This window comes from Corythoichthys intestinalis, chromosome 12 (genome assembly GCF_030265065.1).
Source record: "Corythoichthys intestinalis isolate RoL2023-P3 chromosome 12, ASM3026506v1, whole genome shotgun sequence".
Taxonomy (NCBI): Eukaryota; Metazoa; Chordata; class Actinopteri; order Syngnathiformes; family Syngnathidae; genus Corythoichthys; species Corythoichthys intestinalis.
Window position 1 is genome coordinate 40,997,039 of NC_080406.1, and position 17,523 is coordinate 41,014,561.

The window sequence follows — 17,523 nt, forward strand, 5'->3', positions numbered from 1 at the left end:
GAAAAGCGAACTGATTTTTTTGTCCAAAAAAAAAAAATATCCAAGGTGTTGAATTTGATCTGTTTAGATGTGCCATTTTTATTAAAGAAAAGCCAAATGCACCCTTATTGCAAATGTGCATTTTTCAGTGGTGTTGAACGGCTTGAGAACTATTATATGTATTCCCTACATGTATTTATGGCTGTCTTTAGATTTCCCCAAAGACTGTTAGATCTTTCCTATGACGCATACTATGGCCACGGATGCATTTGATCCTTGATTTTGTAATCTTGAAATTCTTTCGCCCAAGAACCATCGCATTCTCAGCGAGGTCGCAAATGAAGAAAAAAGACTTCATCTTCAGATTACCTCTGTCCTATATCTAAAACAGTCTGAAGGAAGTTTCATTGTTGAGCGAGGGTAAAATTGAGGTAAATTTATGAAGGACTGTATTTCCATTTGAAAGGGATACTGTTCAGATATTGTTTTGTGTTTTTATTTAACCACACAGGTGCAGTTTCATCTAGTCATATACAATAGAACTTTACAATTTGTCATCATTCGCGGAGTCAAAACAACAATCGCTGAACCACAAACCTTCTTTATACAATGACAATCTAAAACTGGGGTAGTACAGAAACATTGAAATTTAACAGCCTTAATATGTTACGAATTGTGAGAAAATATATTTTAAATTTTCAAAAAATATTGGACTGGAGGATAACCATTATCGGAATGTTTTGAAACATTCACGTGCTGATCATATTGAACTAAATAACGCTGGTGGGAGGAGTTACCAGACTCACCACGGCTTGGCTTCAAATTTCCAAAACCATGCCGTTAAAGATCGACCGAGAACCTATGCGATATTATTTAATTGGTATAATAATAATTGTAATTTATTAATTATAAATCCATCATTGTTCATGCTCTTATACCAACAATGTAATTGTACAGTATACCATACGCCATGAAAGTGAAAGGAAAAACAATTAATCCGTCAATTAGATGGAAGAACGTGCCATAAACGTGTGTATCCACCGTTTAGCATTCATACGACAAATAAATCATGGCTTCCTGGGAGTACATCAGCATTGTAATAAAACAAACAAGCGCATATTTTACAGTTAACTGATACGAGAGATGATTTTATTCGGCATCCTTTTTATGCCATTTTTGTCTGGTGGTATACCAAGAATTTTTTTTCATGCAAAGTGTGTGCCTTGGCTAAATGGTGGTTGTGAAACAGTGCCATGCTGACTATAATTGAGACTGAATCAACAGTGCTGACAGTGCAGACAAGCAGTGCACTTGTCACTTTTGCCTCAAGAAACAATTAATCAACAATCATTTTTACGCAATCAGCAGCATTAGAAACTTTCAAATGAATTATTATCATGCTCGTCCCCAACATTGATGGGAGCATCCTTGAAAGAATATAGACATACTTTTGATTTGTAGTCACACATTAACAAGTCCAAGCCAATAAAAATGCCTCATGGAGACATTACGGGATAATTTTGGAACTGACACATGACTATCCAAAGCACTCCTACGGTTAAGACTTAAGAACATCAATACTAAGGCAGAGCGACATGTTGAAAAACAGATTTACGCCTGACGCCTCAATGAGACCTTTAACAAATTTTCACGCTCAGTCGCACCACTTGGTAGAAGACAACAGCCATTGTGCCAGGTCTTAATGTCAATATCGAAGAGTGAAGGACAGAAGCTAGCAAATACCATGCAATCTTTCAGTCTGCATAGAGGTAAAATAATAACAATAATAATAATAATTATAATGAATTGATTAAAACAGACTATTTTCTGACAGTATAGTATACTTGAAAGAACATAATCGATAGTTTTAACCTCACTGATTGCTTTTGTGAAAATGAAGACCAACAAAGGAACAGGAAAGTGGCATTCATATACAATCGATAAAAAGACATCAGAAAGACAGAGGAAACATGTGGGAGTGTGAACGCAATCACAGATACACTCTGACTCATACCATACGTCGTCGCCTTTACACACATGCACAATTGCAGATTCACACAGCTCAAAACACATGGAACCGCCATGTGGACCTCAAATATACCTAACATTATCCAAACTGAGATAATGATGTCATCATTTAACAATTTTACCTGTTGGTCGCCCAGGACCAATTATGGTGTTTTCTTTCCCACACAGCCAGAAATATATTTGCAAGATGACACACAAATACAAACACACACACACCTCGACTGTGCCACTCTTTCATCATTCAGTCCTCGCTTGTTCTGCCGTGTGTTCGCGTGTACTGAAATGTAATCAAATCAGTTTTCAGGTTGTCAAGGTGCTGATGAATTCGAGACTGGGATTAAATTTCATCACTTGCTGTTTTAATAGTTTTATTGCTTTATTTGTCATTATACTGCCTGATGTTTCCATGTTTCCATTTTCCTCAGACAATAAATCTAAAAAGTGTGAAAAGTGAAAACATACTGCATGTAATAGCCTTGGACTTGATAGTGGTTTGCAAAAATGATGGTGCGTCACAGTATTTCAGTTCACACACTGAATTGAGGTTAAAATGTAGTCTGTCAAATACTTATATGTAAATACATGGCTTTATGTTGGCATTCAAGTAAGGTTTTAAGAAGATTTAATTTAACCCTTTAGAAGTCACTCATTGAACTCATTGGCTGCCATCAATGGCACTGTAGACGTCAAATCCCATTGAGTGCAGAGTCAGTCAAAATGGATTGGATGTCTGGCACTGTCAATGGCATTGAAAGGTGAGCATTCACAGCCATGAATAAATTGGACGTATATCCTTGTCAATAGCAGCCAATGAGATAAATACTATGGGGGATTTTTTTTTTTTTTTTAAAGTGTTATTGTTGGCCATAACCAGAGTGCATTTATGTTTGTATTCATTTTAATTGCATCAATTATGTTTTATACAGCTTTTATTATTTTATAGATATATTTAATCATAGAAAAATCATAAAATATGCAATTGTGATTATTGATTAAAAAATGACATACATTGAATGACGAATTGACAATGTCAACATATGTTCACATATGTCTTTGTTATTATTATTTTTTTCAATTACCAAAAATAGTCACTTGCCCTGTAAAGGGTTAAGGAAATTCTGTATTTCAAAGAGAAAAGGGCCATATAGAGTACCTATGGTTTTACAATGAAAGCCAGTCTTTTAACATTTTTTCAATTTTTACATTCTTTATAGAAACACTGTGGCTGCAATAGGTTATGTCTATTTTGTACACCCAATAAAATACTGACTGGCACAAACAAAAAGTTAGAAAAATAATGTTTTTGGGTTCTTCTGTATGACATATTTGAGTTTTGGCCGTTGCCAGATACTTTTTTCCCTTATGGTTTAGCAGCGTGTTTCCAATGAACATGTTAAAATCACTAGTAATACGGCACGTGTCCGTGACTTACCTTGATTGCAGTGGCCACAGCGAGTGAGGACAATTCCAAGAAAAAGTGCAACAGGGACAAATCTTGGTCCAACACTCATATCTGCTGCAACATCGGTCACCGGCTGCAGCGAAGCCGAGCGCTAACGTGGCCGGTTGGTAAAGCGCGACAAGGAGGTCCAAAAAGCACTGATCCACTCTGCTCCTGGTTAAATTAGGTTCCTTTTGTGGCTCATCATGACATCCATCCTTTCGAGGTGGAGCAGCAATAAATGTGCCAAGTTAAAAAAAAAGGAAAAGAAAAAAAAAAAAGAAAAAAAAAATCAAATATTAGTCAAGAACAATAAAATCTGACAAACTTCGCATATTTCCTGTCGGCTCTAAGTTATTGGATCACTTCAAACATTGCGCAAGAATCTTTGCTCTTAGGCTACATGGCGTCCGTATTCGTGTTTAGAGGAGTCCGAGGACTCGGTCTCCAATCCGAACCGCTGCAGCAGAGAGCGAGGTTCTGAAGAGATGAGGATGAGGAGGGCAGGAGGAGATGAAGCACGCGGAGACGGAGACCGTCCGCATCTGTACAGGAGGCTCGGCACTAGAGGGGGTTAGCTGACAAGGCAATGTGTGTGCGCGGGTGCGTTTGTGTGTGTCAGCTGCCCATTATGAGGAACATTTGTGCAGTGTGTTTCCATATGATGACAGTGGCATCATTTACCAGACCTGAATAACCAAGATAAAAAATGACTACATATATAATAAGAAAATAACCAGGGCAGCACAATGAAAGAGTGTTAAGCCTACTTGCCTTGCATTTCTTTAGTTCGTATTTGAATCCAGGCTCTGGTTTGGATCTTGGATGTCAACCGTGTCCTCTGCACACATTCTGGAAAATTAAAAAAAAAAAAAAAAAAAAAAAAAAAAATTAAACTAGAGTAAAATTGGATTCGGATAATGTCACTTTCAATGAAAAAAAAAAACTGCTTTGCAGGGCTTCTAATAAAACAGTGCTTCTCAATTATTTTCTGTCACGCCCCCCCAAGGAAGACGTAAATGTTTCACGCCCCCCCAAACTCTCTGCCGCCACTGTAAATAGTATCATTTGTCTACAAAATTACTATTATAAATACGCATCTGCCTAACATTGTTGTTTTTTTCTAATAAAGATAAAAAGTAACATAGATCAACTTATAATAAAGTATAACTTTATTAACATTGTTTTGTTTGTAACAGAGAAGACTTGACATGCATCAATTTGCCTGAATTAAAAAAAAAAAATCACATCCAAACTAAAAAATACACTCAAGGTACATTTTTGACCATTTGATACAGAAAAATAAAATGTAATAAAATCAGTAAATAATAACAAATTAAAATTGATTAGAAACATTCACTCATGAGGACAATGTGCCAAAAAATTTGACCGAAAAAACAAATCTGAATAAAAGAAGAAGAAAAAAAGTGTCCTTGGACAGGACAGTTTTATTTTTGCTGCTCACAGTATTAAATACTGAGTATTTACCTCCTTTGCAATGGTGTGGAGTTATTTTGCAATTAGCATGCTAACAATGCTCACTGGCTTACTGATATAACACTGAATAAGCATGACGATTGTTGGCAATATTTGGCACGTTTCCACTGAAAAAAATCAAGCGGCTTAATAATGAGATTGGGGTCTAATGTCTTTAAGTGGCGTCTTAATTGATTTGGCTTCTGGCTGTCTGCTATAATTATTTTTAGACACAGTAAACAGTGGTCTTTCATCATCACCCACTGTATTAAAAGGCAAACGGCACGAAAAAAGCACATTCACGGCGGCCGAGGTAGAACCGTAGCTGAGGGCGGTCGTCATGACCATCCCAAGCCGAAAATGGCACTTCTCGGGCGGCGACGTGAGAACCGGACAAGACAGTGGGTCGCTGCGTGAGTGAGTCTGGTCGGAAAACGGCTTTCGAAAACGGCGGTGGCACACTGCTCTTCACATCTGTTGTCTGTGTGTGCTGAGTGCTCTTCCTTAGTTCAAAAATACTGCGCGCACTCTGAAAATGAGAGCGCCACTGCCACCTACTGAGTGGATGTGCAAGTACACTTTATTCCAGGGCGGCAAAAAAAAAAAAAAAAAAACATGTTCCCCGAGGTCACATGCGCCCCCCCGGCATCGCTCTGCGCCCCCCCCAGGGGGGCGCGCCCCACTATTTGAGAAGTACTGTAATAAAATGACGTTTCTTCCAAGGGTGTAGGTTTTCATAGGGACGCTAGGGACATAATACTGCAAACTTTTTAGGATGATCAATTTTGTCCCCACCAATTTTTAAGTAACCTTATTTGCATTATATAATGACTTCAGTTATATAGGTCATTTAGATTGTATTCCCATATGCCGTAAGGATAGAATTGACCAGGGGCGTTACCAGAGGGGGGCAGGGGTGGTCAGTACCCACCCACGGACACGCTCTGCCCACCCAAAGAAAAATGGATATAGTACTAACGGCAGTCTGGGCACCGCGTATGGTATCCCATTCATATAGTACTGATGTGTTCTAAGTTTTAACTTTTGCGTTGTTATCTCTTTCACTTAAAAAAAAATAATAATAAATAAATAAATGAAATGTTGGTTTTGTTCCGAGGGGGCCCTACACAAATTTATGCATATTTGGATATTATCAAAGTTTTCACCACTGTTCACCTGCTGTTGAGTTTGGTGAGTTTTGAAGCATTCTGAGGGGGTCAAAGTAGGGCTCAAAGCTTCGGCGGGACAAAGAATGACTGCTAGGGGGCGTTACATAGTGTATTTGGAATTTTTCTTAACACGGTATCAAAGATTGCACCTGTCTTGACCTGCCTGCTGACTTTGGTGCATTATGAAGCATTCTAAGGGGGTCAAATTGAGCTCAAAGGGGCTGCGGAACACATCATAACTATTATAATAAGAATAAAACCAAGGAACCACAATAGGTTACCTAAAAAAAAACATTGTCACCGGTATGTCCATACTGTTCCATTATGGATGTGTTTTAAGTCAAATAAAATCAAATCAACGTTTATTTGTTTAGACCAAATCACAACAACAGTTATCTCAAGAAAACAAAACTTGTTTTAAGGTGGAGTAGCCCTACGCTGATTTCAACCTACTTGAGCATTGTAGCTTTTCATTTATTTTTTTGTTTTGCCTTCTCCCCAATTGTCATTTTTTACTTTATTTATGTGGCCTTAAAGCAGCCCAAAGGAGCTTTCATTTTCTGTTGAATTTGGCTGTGCTTGTGGACAAAAGCAGTAGTATTTTATCTGAAGGAAGGCTCCATTTCTATTTATATTTGTTATTCCCTGACTAAGAAGTTTTTTCAGTTATATTTAAATAATTTATCTAGACGGACAATGTTGAGTGGTCTTAAGGCAAATGTTTATTTTTTTGCATTCCTGGATAGTTAACAGATAATTAACAAGTTTGTATTTATTGTGTATGTTAATGTAATTCAAATTATGTTCAATTATTGCAATTTAAATTTTCTAATAAAATCCAGAAATTTATGTTTTCAAAATGTTTCTTTCGTAGTTTTTGAAACAAATGTTTGAATCAAACGGTTTATCACTTAAAACAATGCATATAAAAGTTAGCATAAGTCAATACAGACTTAGTTTTGCATTGATCATTTAGCCTATCAATTGATTAGGTTGATTTTCATGAGAAATGTAGCCCTGACCCCCATTCGTCCAATCAGTTTGGTCTTATTAATGTCCTGTCCCGAGCAAAAGTGTATATGCAGATTATGTTGTTCTATCATCCCTACCAATGTTGAGACCAAACCTACGCCCTTGGTTTCTTCAAATGTCGAAGGACAACTAAACACTCAACAAACCTATTTAGTAACCTTTTACAGTATAGAGTAGGGCTGAACGATATTGGAAAAAAACTTACACTGCGACTTTTTGGGGGTTGCAATATATTGCGATATACGTATATTACAGTATTAAAACGAAGAATTTTCAACAGATGACTTGAATAGCTCTGTTTGGAACGACTGATTGACTCACCATGTTTTTATATTGCATTCAGCGTTCTATTTGATTGTTTCCCCTGAATGTCCTTGTTTTCTTGATTTTTTCCCCTTTATATTCTTTAAATTTTCATTTTCTTCATTATAAAAATCTTATCTTCGTTTATATTTTTTTTAATTGTTGCATTATAGATTTAGGGTGCTTCATTTTACTTTAATTGTATTTATTGTTCATTTATTTGAATAACTGAAAGTTAAACAAAAATTGCAAAATCGTGATATATAATTGTATTCCTATAATACCGTTTCATCCAGGCTAAGAAGGTTTATATCTAAAAGATGGAGATTGCTTTATATCAGTGGTTCTTAAACTTGCTAAAGGTACCGAACCCCATGAGTTTCACATGTGCATGAACCGAACCTATAGAATTTTGAAAAATATTTTTTTTCCCCAACTTCAAAATTGATATATCTAAGCTAACAAGCTAAAACCTGATTGAATTTTCTTTTGAATTTCTTCTCATTTAGATGGCATGTTTTTAAACAGGTCAGAATTTATGTTTTTATATTTATGCCTGAAGAATCATCAGACAACTAAACCAAGATTGGCCCAATGTGCATATATTATAATTTTTCAATCAAATGTGGAGGAATATATCCTAAATTGTTTACATCTAAAATGATATCAAATTTAATGAAACACCTTGCACAAAATGATTGCCAAATTTGTATACGAAGTCATGATGTAAAAAAAAAAAAAAAAAAAAACATGAATGTTCTCACAAGTCCAATAATCAGTGCATTTTGATTTGCTTTTCATGTTGGAAAATGAAATAAAACTCAATTAATTTCACACTGTAATTTTGTTTTCATGTTTCATTCACATTCTATCACATCTTTGCCTCACATATTATTTTCATGGAGCAATGTGACGCAAATGGTGTTTTTCATGTCAATGCAGTGCACGCCACCCGTAGGTCTGTTGTACTTCCTCATACCAAGTGAGGGTCAACCTTCCACTGAGCAAACAGTTTCTCCTTCTATCAGATAGAGGATTACAGGTTGAAAGAATTGGAATAAAACGTTTAAATTGGGGGCTAACCAGTCCAAAACCTGGTCTAAAACGTCACTTTGCCTTGGATTTAGTCAGTGTCCAAAAACAGGGCCTTGCATGTCTTAACCTTCATCGATCGAACCCAGGTTAAGAACTAATGCCTTATATAAAAGGGATTCAGGAAGTCAGGTCCTAGCACCCTTGCTGCTTTTATGAAGCAAACCCAAAATTTTAGGTGTTCAAAAAAATAGTAAAAATAGTTGTATTGAGTTCACTTTGTCTACACTTATAGATTAGTTGAATTTTTCTTTTATCCCAGACATTTGTTGTAGGTTGTTTTAATTACCTGACATGTTTCGGCCAACACTTCTGCTTTTGGGAAGTCTATACGAGACTCTCTGATGAAGGCGGAAGTGTTGGCTAAAACATGTCATGAACGGGTTGAACAAGCCTTAACAAGTAAGTCAATTTGTGAGTTAAATTGAGATATAATCATGATTTCAGTGTTTTTATTCAGTGGTGTCTCATGATGAGAATTTTCTGATATAAAAATGATGCTCTTGCTTTTAAATTGCTGAGAAACACTGGTAAAAATAGCAGAAACAGTCCATGCAAAGCTCTGCGGTAATTGATGGATAATTGATGGAATACTTCAGCTAGGTATGTCCATGCTTTGCTGCATATTCGAAGTGATCATGTGCACTGATTCGGTGTACAACTATTCAGGTCATCCAGGATTGCAGAAAATGAGGGTACATAAACCTTAGTCTATAAAGAAACACAGTATATCACAAGTTTATTTAAAAAAAAAACTGCTGGTATGGAATGCACACTATTTTGATATTGTTGGCCATTTTGTCTAGTTTGAAATATCCCTAAAAAATTTCAATTAGTTTTAAAAAATGATGACACAGTACTTCTTTTTTAGTAGTACTTGTTCACTTCAATTATTTGCACTGCCTGAACATAGGACCACCTCATACATATTTATATTTATTTAGATGTTATACTTTTATTCTTGCAAGCCACTTTCAACATTTTTTACTTGTCCTGCACTGTAAAGGGAGATGCTCCACAATTTCATCGTACAACGGTATAATGACAATAAAGGGCTATTCTATAAGTGGCAATATCATAAGCAGGAAGTGCATCTGAAGTAAAAAACAAAGAAACAAACCAACAAAAAAGGTTATGAAAGTGCAAAGTAACTTTCTGAAATAGTATTTTGTTGTTGTAATTCTGCCTGAGATTGCGTCGACAGGTATGTTCACTCTGTCCTTTTCCACAAGCTGTCAAATCGAAGACAGTGGGTCTTAGGTTTGATGGATGCCTTCCCCAGTCTGCATGTTTTAACTGCATTCACAGCTATTCAACAGGATTTATATAATTAATGATCAAATATGGTTTTCTTTTAGCTGTTGTTGGATGTTCTGGATTATTATCCCTTTGGAGGACAAATGACCTGCGACTGATGCAAGCTTTCTATCGAGAGGAAGCACATTTTGCTCCAGAATGCGTGTACGCAAAATAAAAAAAAAAAAAAAAGAAAAAAAAAAAAAAGAAAAAAAAAAAAAAGAAAAAACAGATCCAGAACACAACACTGTCACTTCTATTTTTCATAATAAATAGAATTTGCTTTTATTATATACTTCATTTGTTTATGTAAAAAACGTCTCTATATAGCTTTGTGCTCTAAAAATGTATTGTCATCGTATTAAAGTTACAGTCATGTGAAAAATTAGGACACCCCATTAAATATTCAGTTCCTTATTAAGAAACGTTCACATATCAATGTCTGATCATTTTTTTTTCTTTATCTCTGGACGAGAAAGTAATTTAATTGCAGGTGAACAACAAAAAAATAACATTGTTTTACTCATTGAACCAAATATATCAACAAAAAAGCATATTCTAACAGGAAAAAGTTAGGACAACCTACCACATAACAGCTAGTGTTACTCACTTTCGCTGAAATAACTTCAATGAGACGCTTTTGGAGCCATCTACAAGTCTTTGACATTGGTCTTGAGAAAGTTTTCCCCAGTCCTCAACGCAGAATACTTTCAGCTGTGAGATGTTTGAGGGGTTTCTTGCATGTACAGATTGTAGAGGCCTGCACTCTCACATCAACATTAGCAAGAGCCTGCTGTAGGTCCCGTGATGACATTTTAGGGGTTTTGGAGACTTCTTTTAGCATCTTGCAGTCTGCTCTTGGGGTGAACTTGCTTGGATGGCCAGACCTGGGCATGTTGGCAGTTGTTTTGAATGTCCTCCACAGGTAGACTATTTTCCAGACAGTGGAATGGCTGATTTTATATTCTTTTGAGATCTTTTGAAATCCCTTACCAGACTCATTGGCGTTTACAATGTTCTTTCTGAAGGCCTCCGACAGCTGCTTTGATCTCACCTTGGTGTTTTCTCTCACTTCAACAGTCAGGCACTGTCGAAAGTATTCTGCGTTGAGGAGTGGGGCAGAATTTCTTCAGACTGATGTCAAAGTCTGCTATATGGCTACAAAAAGCGTCTCACTGAAGTTATTTCAGCCAAAGGGGGTAACACTAGCTATTAGGTGGTAGGGTGTCCTAACTTTTTCCTCAGTTGGAATATGCATTTTTGTTTGGTTTAATGAGTAAAACAATGTTATTTTTTGTTGTGTAACTGCATTGAAGTCACATTATTTTCCAGGGATAAAGAATAACAAGACCAGAAATTGAAATAATAATTTAATAACAAATGTGAACATTTCTTAATAAAGAACTGAATATTTAATGGGGTGTCCTACTTTTTTCACATGACTGTTTATGACCTTTATGGGGGACTTTTTGTTCATTTTTTTCTCTCTGTGCTAGGTTTACTTTTAGTCTAATCACTTTTAACCTCTCAGTCAAAATGGATTAGACATCAAGCACCGTCAATGGCAGCTAATGAGTTAAATTGGATTTAGATTATTTGTGTATACTACCTGTCATGCTAAATTCAACCGATGATATTGGTCATAGTTGCCTCAGAATTTACAAATCTTGTTTCCCCAAAATGATCAACATCCACTTGCTGTGCACTGGTGAACTTCACTGACTCCCAAGCCACCAATGTCAGCCAAGATCGAAGGTCTTCCCCTCATCTTCATGGACGGCTCATGAGTGAGTAAGCAAACCGTCGGCCGTCTCACCGGGTTAAACAAAGCTATGCTGGCTGCTGTGATGAGGCCCAGTCAATCAAGGCATATAGGAACAGCTCGCTGTCAGCACAGTGACGGTAAATACATCAACATCACAATCCGTCTCCCATGCATAGCTGCCAACCAATCACTGCACAATGGGTTGAGACTGCCAGCTGACATTTTCCATGCAACGCATGCAAGCGCAAAGGAGGACGTTATGATAGAATTCACAAAGCAGCGATGTGTTTGTGTCTGGCGTTGGTGTTGGGATGTCGCCTCACAAACGAAAATTTGGCATACGAAGTATTCTCAAATACTTGCTTTTTGCTTGTTGCTTTGGACATAAATGATACAAAATGAAAACATTTCATGGAGTGCTCGTGTTACATTTGCCAAGTTTAAAATGAAAAACATGGTGAAAACAGTGTAACATTTAAAAACAAAAAAATATTCTTAATTGTATTCTATTTTTGTTTAAAAAAAAAGTGACAGAATTAACTCATTCTCTGCCATTTACAGTAACAGACGTGTAATGCATTTGAACTGGGTGGGCTGGCAGCGAATTCGCTCCCAACCTCCCCAGTTCAAATGGACTGAATATCTTTCTAGTGAAAAACCCATTTAAATTCACAGCCGAATGATGAAAACAGTGATGTGATTGGACGTCTATTATCATTAATGGCAGAGAATGAGTTTATTTTTTTAAGTGACGGAATTAAGTAAAAAATATCTCAATTTCACAAAAAAACACTGGTCCCCACAGTGGCAGCAGAGCACTCAGACTGGTGAGCTAAACACCCTAGAATTTTAAGTTAACACAAATTTGATCATGCAATTGATCATGCAACTCATTTAATCCAGTTAACAATATTAGCTTAATCAGTTCAGTCAGGAAAACTCAAAATAACAAGTTACTTTAGAGAAATTAAGTCTACTTAAAAATAAAATCTTTAATTAACTTGACTAATAGGTAGTTTTATTTTTACAGTGTAAAATCAAGTTTTGAATGATTTCCATTTTAGATTGTTACAAAGATGGCAGATCGACGTTGAATAAACGTTGATTTTCCATCAAAATCATCAGTATGGTTGACATTGAAGTTTTCAACATTAAACAATGTTGAATCAATATCGCAAATAGCGATGAAACCTGACAGTGATGATGAAACAACGTTGTTCATTGGTATGTCAGGCAATGGATGGGTTAACGTTGTTTTATAGTTGATTAACTCATGTTGACAAATAGTTCATTTATGATTGAGCGGGAAATATGACTGAAAAGTCAAAAGTTGAATTATGGATGAGCGGGAGTTATGGTCGAAAAGTATTTGGGTTCGTGGTTGACCGGGAAGACAGCAAATCACCTTGAACGAAGGCCTCATTTAAGGATAGCCATATTTAAGCCTGTTGATCTTCTTCAGTGCCTTTAACAGTAACGATGTCCTACGGTAGAATGAACCACATTTGTGATTATTACTTGTATATAAAATTCTCTGCCTGACACAATGTGACAGTGTTGCCAAAATTGTAAGAAACTGTGCATTTGCTACGATTGGAATAAAATCAAAGACCTACTTAGCCTGGATGTTAGCTAAGTAGAATTTAGTTCAGACAAACTTAATTCTTTTTCCAATTGAAGTGCTAAAATCGCTAGATATTACACAGCATTACACATATTACATAGTCTAAATTATTGTACTGAACATCAAGACAGTGCGGTCATTTTTCCATTTAAGCTAGCTAGCTAGCTCCGTTCCCACATGTAGCCCATGATATGAATTGATTGTGAATGCCATTTCGTTTGTAGATTCACTGAAAAAAACACGCGTGAGAAGGCTGGCAGCTAAGCTGAGAAGTTTGAAATAACTTCGTTAACGCTTGGTAAACTTTTCTCTGTACGTGATTCAAGATAATTTGAAATTCAGTGAAGTTTTATTTTTGTTATTTATTTGCTATTTCAATATTTCTTTGATAAACTGTGTATGTATATATTTTTTGTTATTTACGTAAAATATGTTATTAGTCTATTTTAACTATTTATTAGGCTATTTCTTCTGTTTGTCAATAAAGCAAGACCTCTATAGGCATATTTGAAAGCATTAATAGTGTCATGTTTGAAAGTGAAGGAAAACATAACATTGATTTAGCGTTGTTCCAACATTATTAATAATCGAAATGACGTTTAGGTTTTGTAAGAATTTCAAAGTTGGAACAACAATAAACGAGGGTGCTAAAGTGATGACAAATTAACGTCGGGTGTCAACATTGATTTAACGATATAAGATCTACAACGGGATGTTAGTTCAACATCTTTTAAACGTCGGTCTGCTATCTGGGTATAGACCAAGATGGTTTATACAAACTTCAGGATTTTACTCCAGCATTAATATATTATTCCTCCGCTGCAATAATTTCCCTCCAATAGGTCCCCATTGTTTGGTAAGTACAAAAAAAAAAAAAAAAAGACATGTCAATAAAAGAAGATTATGTCCCTCTGGAAGGTGAAACTGGTGACAAGACTCTAGTCTCACAAGAATGATGATTGAAGGAGATAACCCACTTACAAGAGGTCCTCTCTCACTGCCCTCCTGCAATGATTTGGTTTCCGTTGCCGTAATGGTTTCCAGTGAGGTGTGACTGTTGTGTATAGGGCCTAACTGTGAGCTATTATTCCCCCTTGCACCGAGAGAACAAACTCCGTCCATTTGTACTCATCACTGGCAAAAAGTAGGAACAAGAGCACATCAGCAAAACCGGCAGAGGATGAAACTTTATAACGCTAACAGGTCATCTTCATGTAGCTACAGGAAACAGTCATTACAGAATCACATATACTGGCTGACTCAAATGCTTTTGATAATTAAAACCTCAGGAATATGAACGATCAGTTATTTCATTTTCCTAAAATGTTCAGAATTTCAATGAATTCAAATAATTTCCATCGTTCAGATCATGAACAATTTTTAAAACTGACGAGAAAAGCTTGTAGTCTGCAAGCAAATGTCAGTGCCAGTACTGCACTTATACAACCCCAAGCAAAAAGTATGGAATACCAGTCTCGGACGAGCATGCACTTCAACATTTTATTATGTAGAACAAACTCAGATAAAAAGCTTGAAAAAATAATGCATTAGTTCAAAAGTGCTACTCATTAGCTTTCAGAAACACTAAAAAATTGAATAAAAAACATTGTGGTGGTCAGTAAATGTTACTTTTATAGAGCAAATGCAGGGAAATATACAGTATATGGGGAATCACTCCATTCTGAGAAAAAAATATGGAATCATGAGAAACAAACAAAAAAATAACAATAAAAAAAAATCTCTAGTATTTAGTAGCACCACATCTGTCTTTTATGACAGCTTGCATTCTCTGAGGCATGGATTTGATGAGTGACAAACAGTATTCTTAATCAATTTGGTGCCAACTCTCTTTGATTGCAGTTGCCAGATAATCCTTGGAGGTGCGGCCTTGCTGTGGACCATTTTTTTTTTTTCAATTTCCACCACAGGTTTTCAATAGTGTTGAGATTTGGGCTATTTGCAGGCCATGAAATTGACTGGGTGAGTCCTTCTCCAAGGAATGCTTTAACAGTTTTAGCTCTGTGTTATGATGCATTGTCGTGTTGGAAAATGATTTCATTACCCCCAAACATATTTTCGATTGAAGGGATAAGAAAGCTGTCTTAAATTTCAATGTAAACTTGTGCATTTATTGAGGATTTAACCACAGCCATCTCCTTTGCCTGACATGCAGCCCCATGTCATCAAGGACTGAGGGAATTTTGATGTTTTCTTCAGGCAGTCATCTTTCTAAATCTCACTGGAATGGCACCAAACAAAAGTTCCAGCATCATCACCTTGTCCAATGCAGATTCTTGACTTATCACTGAAAACAACCTTCATCCAGTCATTCAGAGTCCATGATTGCCTCTCCTTAGCCCACTGCAGTCTTGTTCTTTTCTGTTTAAGGGTCAATGACGGTTTCTTTTTAGCTTTCCTGTATGAAAATCCCATTTCCTTTTGGCAATTTTGCACAGTTCTGTCACATACTTTGGCTCCAGCTTCCTCCAATTTCTTCTTCATTTGTCTTGTTGTACATCTTCTGTTTTCAAAACATATGGCCTTTAGTTGTTTGTGATGACGTTTGGATGTCTTCCTCGGTCTACTAGTATGCTTAACCTTTAAAACCTTGCCATGCTGTTTGTACTCGGTCCAGATTTTTGATACAGCTGACTGTGAACAGCCCCCATTTTTGGCAACCATACGTGAAGCTTTACCTTCTGCAAGAAGTTTGATAATCCTCTCCTTGGTCTCAAGAGACATCTCTCTTGTTGGAGCCATGATTCTTGTGAATCCACTTTGTCCAGCCCTCCTCCAAGGTGTGATAACTGCACTGTTTTTAACTGCTGACTAAAGAGCAGATCTAATCTGTGGCAGGGCCCAATTAAGGAAAGGGAATTGACTGGGTGTGTCTGTATTTTCTTCTCAAATTGGAGGGATTCCATATCTTTTCTTCAGAATGGAGTGATTTTCCCTGTACTTGCACTATAAAAGTCATATTTACTGACCAGCACAATGTTTTTTTATTCATTTCTTTTAGTGTTGCCAAGGAGTTGCACTTTTGAACTAATTCATTATTTTTTTCAAGCTTTTTTTCGGAGTTTGTTCTACATAATGAAATGTCTGAGTGAGTGCTCGTCCGAGACTGGTGATTCCATACTTTTTGCTAGGGGTTGTATCAGTCATACAGGTTTACTGACACTGTTGATGTTTTTACATACAGTAGATTTTTATTTCATTACAGTCGTAGTTCAGCTGGAGGTTATCCAAGCTAACATTACGCAACAGGTGGAGTACATCCTGAAATGTTGGAAGTTTGACAATACATAATGAGGTCAGAAATACACAAGTCTCAAAATAATAATAATAATAATAAGTTCATGATAACAAATATGGGGCATATATGTCAAGTTATTTATTTTGTCAGCTACCACAAATCGTAGGTTTGTAACACTTGTACACCAAGGTCTGGATTTTACTCACACAATAGATTGTGGATGATTTCCATACATGTATTTCATGTAGTTGCTGTCATATCAGGTGAAAAACCTTTAAGAAAGAAAGAAAAAAAATAACACATTTAGGATGCAAATAAAAACAACAACAAATGCAGTTTTCTAAAATTGAACATTAAATAGTAAATTTACTAACAAATGTAACAAATGATTAAGCAACTACAAAAAAAATTGAGCAATTATTGTATCACAATTCATTGCACCAAACATATTTAGTACTAAATAAATACTGTTTTATTCCATTTTCAATTTTATACAATAACTGATTTAGTTCTTAGCCAATTTCAAATCCTTTTTAACCTGGTAAATCAAATTAACTCAGTCATAATTCATGTTTTTTTTTTTTTTTTCCCCACTTTTAAATCATTTCCACTTTTTAACTCATTAGCTGCCATTGACTGCAATAAACGTCCCATCCATTTGAAATGGGAGGGTTGACAACGAATCATTTGCTGCCACTCCTCCCAATTCAAATGGATCAAACATCGACCAGTAAAAAACTTATTTAGTTTCACAGCAGATGAAAAAACAAAAAAGGCCATATGATTAGAAATCGATCGTTAAATGTTAACACGTCGTAATTCAAATTACAGGCAGGCCACAAAACCATCCAAATCATGAAAAACAAGTCAGATAACTAATAATAGGATAAAAAATGAAGTAAGAGGAAGTAAAACTATAAGAACATGGAATTGCACAAATCTGACAGCATCATTTTTGCACCTGCATGTGCGTGGTTACCCATCTCCCCAGCTGCCTAATGGGCCATAGGCTTTAATCTGGATGGTCATTGTGTTTAGGTGGGTTAGCAGAGCAAATACCGA

The 17,523-nt window shown here is 36.2% G+C and overlaps 1 protein-coding gene and 1 long non-coding RNA gene across 2 annotated transcripts in view; both read right to left on the reverse strand.

Moving 5' to 3' along the window:
- The window catches only part of LOC130927075 (ephrin type-A receptor 6-like), a 255,001-nt gene extending 250,907 nt beyond the window's left edge, over nt 1-4,094 (reverse strand). The window contains exon 1 of the mRNA XM_057852597.1: nt 3,440-4,094. Within this exon, the coding sequence (XP_057708580.1) occupies nt 3,440-3,518 (79 nt within the window). The 5' untranslated portion in view covers nt 3,519-4,094. The remainder of the gene's footprint in view (nt 1-3,439) is intronic.
- Nucleotides 4,095-4,221: 127 nt separating this feature from the next.
- Nucleotides 4,222-17,523, reverse strand: part of LOC130927076 (uncharacterized) — a 99,669-nt gene continuing 86,367 nt past the window's right edge. The window contains exons 2-4 of the long non-coding RNA XR_009066346.1: nt 16,668-16,733; nt 14,187-14,339; nt 4,222-4,300 (exon numbers count right to left, since the gene is read on the reverse strand). This is a non-coding gene — a long non-coding RNA (uncharacterized LOC130927076). The remainder of the gene's footprint in view (nt 4,301-14,186; nt 14,340-16,667; nt 16,734-17,523) is intronic.